Source organism: Gymnodraco acuticeps, unplaced genomic scaffold (genome assembly GCF_902827175.1).
Source record: "Gymnodraco acuticeps unplaced genomic scaffold, fGymAcu1.1, whole genome shotgun sequence".
Taxonomy (NCBI): domain Eukaryota; kingdom Metazoa; phylum Chordata; class Actinopteri; order Perciformes; family Bathydraconidae; genus Gymnodraco; species Gymnodraco acuticeps.
The window spans coordinates 885,370-888,309 of NW_022991127.1; the positions used below are offsets into that span (position 1 = coordinate 885,370).

General features: G+C 44.0%; 1 protein-coding gene across 1 annotated transcript; it reads right to left on the minus strand.

Annotated features, from left to right (window-relative positions):
- Nucleotides 1–317: 317 nt before the first annotated feature.
- LOC117560329 (zinc finger protein 862-like) lies at nucleotides 318–2,658 on the minus strand. Its single transcript, XM_034237184.1, has 7 exons — nucleotides 2,493–2,658; nucleotides 2,179–2,417; nucleotides 1,831–2,034; nucleotides 1,518–1,724; nucleotides 1,046–1,276; nucleotides 809–961; nucleotides 318–704 (listed from the first exon to the last, which is right to left on the minus strand). The coding sequence occupies exons 1-7, from the start codon at nucleotides 2,656–2,658 to the stop codon at nucleotides 525–527; spliced, it is 1,380 nt and encodes a 459-aa protein (XP_034093075.1). The 3' UTR covers nucleotides 318–524.
- Between the last annotated feature and the right edge of the window lie 282 nt (nucleotides 2,659–2,940).

Below are 2,940 nucleotides of genomic sequence, written 5' to 3' on the forward strand. Positions count from 1 at the left end.
GTATGAACATTTTATAATTGGTGGTTGGACATCACATCCTCTAGGGGGGTCCGGGGGTATGCCCCCCCGGGAAGATTATTTTTTACATTTTAATGCTTGAAATGCTTCAATCTGGTGCACTTTGAGCACACAATGACTAGAGACTAGATCTAACTCTAAACACCCATATGAAAAAGATCGTTTTACATTTTAATAATCAAATAATTTAACATACCAATAACCTACCATAGCCAATAACACATATATGTAACTTATTTTATTTGTGTTGTTCATTTACATCACTTTCATCTGGCAATTTGTTAGTTTAATATCAGGTGTCAAAAGAGCATGGCACCTACAGTAGTAATGAATGTGCCAAATGTCTCCACTTCGTTCCACTGCCCCAGTGACTTGAATATCTTGGGTTCTGCCAAGGGGTTTACTTCCTTAGTTTTTCTCTCATATATCATTTGTCCTGCCTTGTTTCTTGATCCATATATGTTTTTGTTATGCTCTATACATAAAATGACTTGACTTGATTCGATTTAGTGATGATGGCACAGTTGGCATCCTGCCTGAGAGCACTTTATTTTTCTGGGGGTCTTAAAGAATAGCTCTAAGGCTCTCCTAAAGGGAAAGTCTCTGGTTGGGGGGCCATTGATGCTCAATCGCATACAGGTGGCAAGGTGTTCCCCCTGCAAGTGATTTCTCAAGTCAGTCTTCACCTGTAAATACAAACATAATAATCAACAGACAAGTGGATGTGGAGCCCATGGGGTTGAGATTTGAATAAAGTCAAATAATGATATCACTTGTTCAAGTATCCTACCCGGTTCAATGTTGAGAAATCCCTCTCACAGTTTACACTGGAAACTGGGATGGCCAGGCCAATGGCAGCCAGCTTGCTCAGAGATGGGTAAAGCAGCCCCCATTCACCCACCTCTGATGACAGTTCCTGCATCACCTGCTGCTGATCCAAGTCCTGAGACACATGAAACACAACATGAACATCAATCCAGGCTATAGAACTCCTGAAAAGGAATGTTACTGTAATTCATTATGATACCTTGAATGGCCCAACTATCAGCTGCTGTTTAAAAGAGGACCATTCCTGCAGCACCTCATTACAGTCAGCCTGTAGAAATTTGCCGGCAAGGAGCTGCAAATTGGCTACGTAAATGGCCTCATCTCCAGTTGCTGCCTGAGGGCTCAGCACATGGAAGGCCCCTAAAAGGTCCAGATTCTGGAACCTCCTCTCCAGGCTCCCCAGCAGGCCATCGAAATATGGATCCATCACCTAACCATAACAGCAACAGATTATTAAACTGAAACTTGTGTCCATATTCAAACCACTTAATAGGCATCTAGTATTAACAGGATCCTCCCTCTTAAGCACCTTTTGTATTATTGTTTGCTACGATTGCACTTTGACTTTAGCTCTAGATTATGCTCTTAGTCGCTTGTTTAGAAAGGAGATATACTTGTGAGTTCTGGTGAGTAGAAGCGTCTGCTAAATGCTAAATCTAAAACAAACATACCTGGCTCCTGAACCGGCCCCAGAGCTCTTCCCTGGTCAGTCGCTTTCTTGTCCCTCTCTTGTTCCTCTCCTCCTCATGGACAATACTGTAAGCCCCAAGTCCTGCAGGGTTGTCCAGGTCTGCATGGAGCTTTGAAAGGAAAGACCCTGGTGGCTGATGGTCTCCAGCATCTTTAATTGCTCGGAGGCAGGCCATTGTCACAGGGACCTAATAACAAAGACAGAGTAGGTGTAAATGCAGCAACAGCAGATATCTGGTTAGTATGAGCAGTGTATGGACAGTGGTGTCAAAAATAAAACATTGGAAAGTATACTTGCACTTTCAGAGCAAGGAAGTTGACATTTTCCTTCTGGAACAGCCTTGACAGCCTGCTGATATGTGGCAGCACATCTGCTTGCAGGTGGACCGACGCCACAAAGCTGTAGGCAGCCAGAAAGCCATACAACCCCTTGGCTGTTGGGCATTTCTTATGCTCCGTCTCCTCAGCCAAGGCTGCTAGGACAGCGGTCAGGTTCCGCTGTAGGTTGGAAACAGCCATGGCTTGCGAAAGTCAGCGTGTGTCCTTCACTTCCTAAAAATATTTAGAGCCACAAGATGAAAGCATATTAAGTCATATCAGGTGCCTCCAAATATGGAAGATGTTTTTTCCCTTTTAAATTACCTTCACTTTCAAGTTATCCAGGCCCAAGCACTCTGCTGAAGCCTGGAGTACAGCTGTGCGATTCACACTGTTCCTGAAGTACAGGTGTAGCTGCTGTAGAAGGTCCCTGAAGGAGTTCATGTAAGCCACTCCTAATGAGGCGTCCTTGCAGCACAGGGCGAGGCGGTGTGCGGCACATGCAACCGACACCATCCATGGGAAGGTGTCCTGTAGCTGCTTGGCCACTCCATTCACTCTCCCTGTTTCAGGACAAACATGTTTTAGTTTTTAAGCTGCAGTGAATATCAACCTTGTTTTTTGTTGTTAGTTCATACCAGTCATGACAGCTGCTCCATCTGTCCCCAGGCCATAAATCCTCTGGGTGGGAATGTTCTTTTTTGTGAGGATCGTTCTTATTGCCTTGACTATGGTGTCAGCTCTGCCATCGCTGACTGTCACCAGGTCCAGAAATTGGCTGTAAAGCAGCCCATTTTTGTCCATGTATCTGATGAACATATTAAACAGTCAGACTGACTCAACAGATGTAGGTTTTTGGGATAAGCCTTATTTGTTTATTATTACTACCCAATCAGTGGCGGTGGAATATGTTGTTGCCCCGATCAGATTCAATCCAGACTACGTGAAAGAACAACAAGCTTGCAACCGCCAACCAACTGTGATTGGTTTAAAGAAATAGAGCGTTTCCCAGGTCCCAGGTTCCTAGGTCTGGCTATGCAAGACTATATTAAACATAATAAAGACACGTCATTCAAAATTATTTTA

Excerpts from the sequence above, each read along its gene's own strand:
- LOC117560329 (XM_034237184.1), bottom strand. The coding sequence starts at position 2,658 with ATGGACAAAAATGGGCTGCTTTACAGCCAATTTCTGGACCTGGTGACA. Across the intron at positions 2,418-2,492 it reads TGGAGCAGCTGTCATGACTG|GGAGAGTGAATGGAGTGGCC; the intron begins GTATGAACTAAC and ends GTCCTGAAACAG. Across the intron at positions 2,035-2,178 it reads TGGATAACTTGAAAGTGAAG|CGGAACCTGACCGCTGTCCT; the intron begins GTAATTTAAAAG and ends TCCAACCTACAG.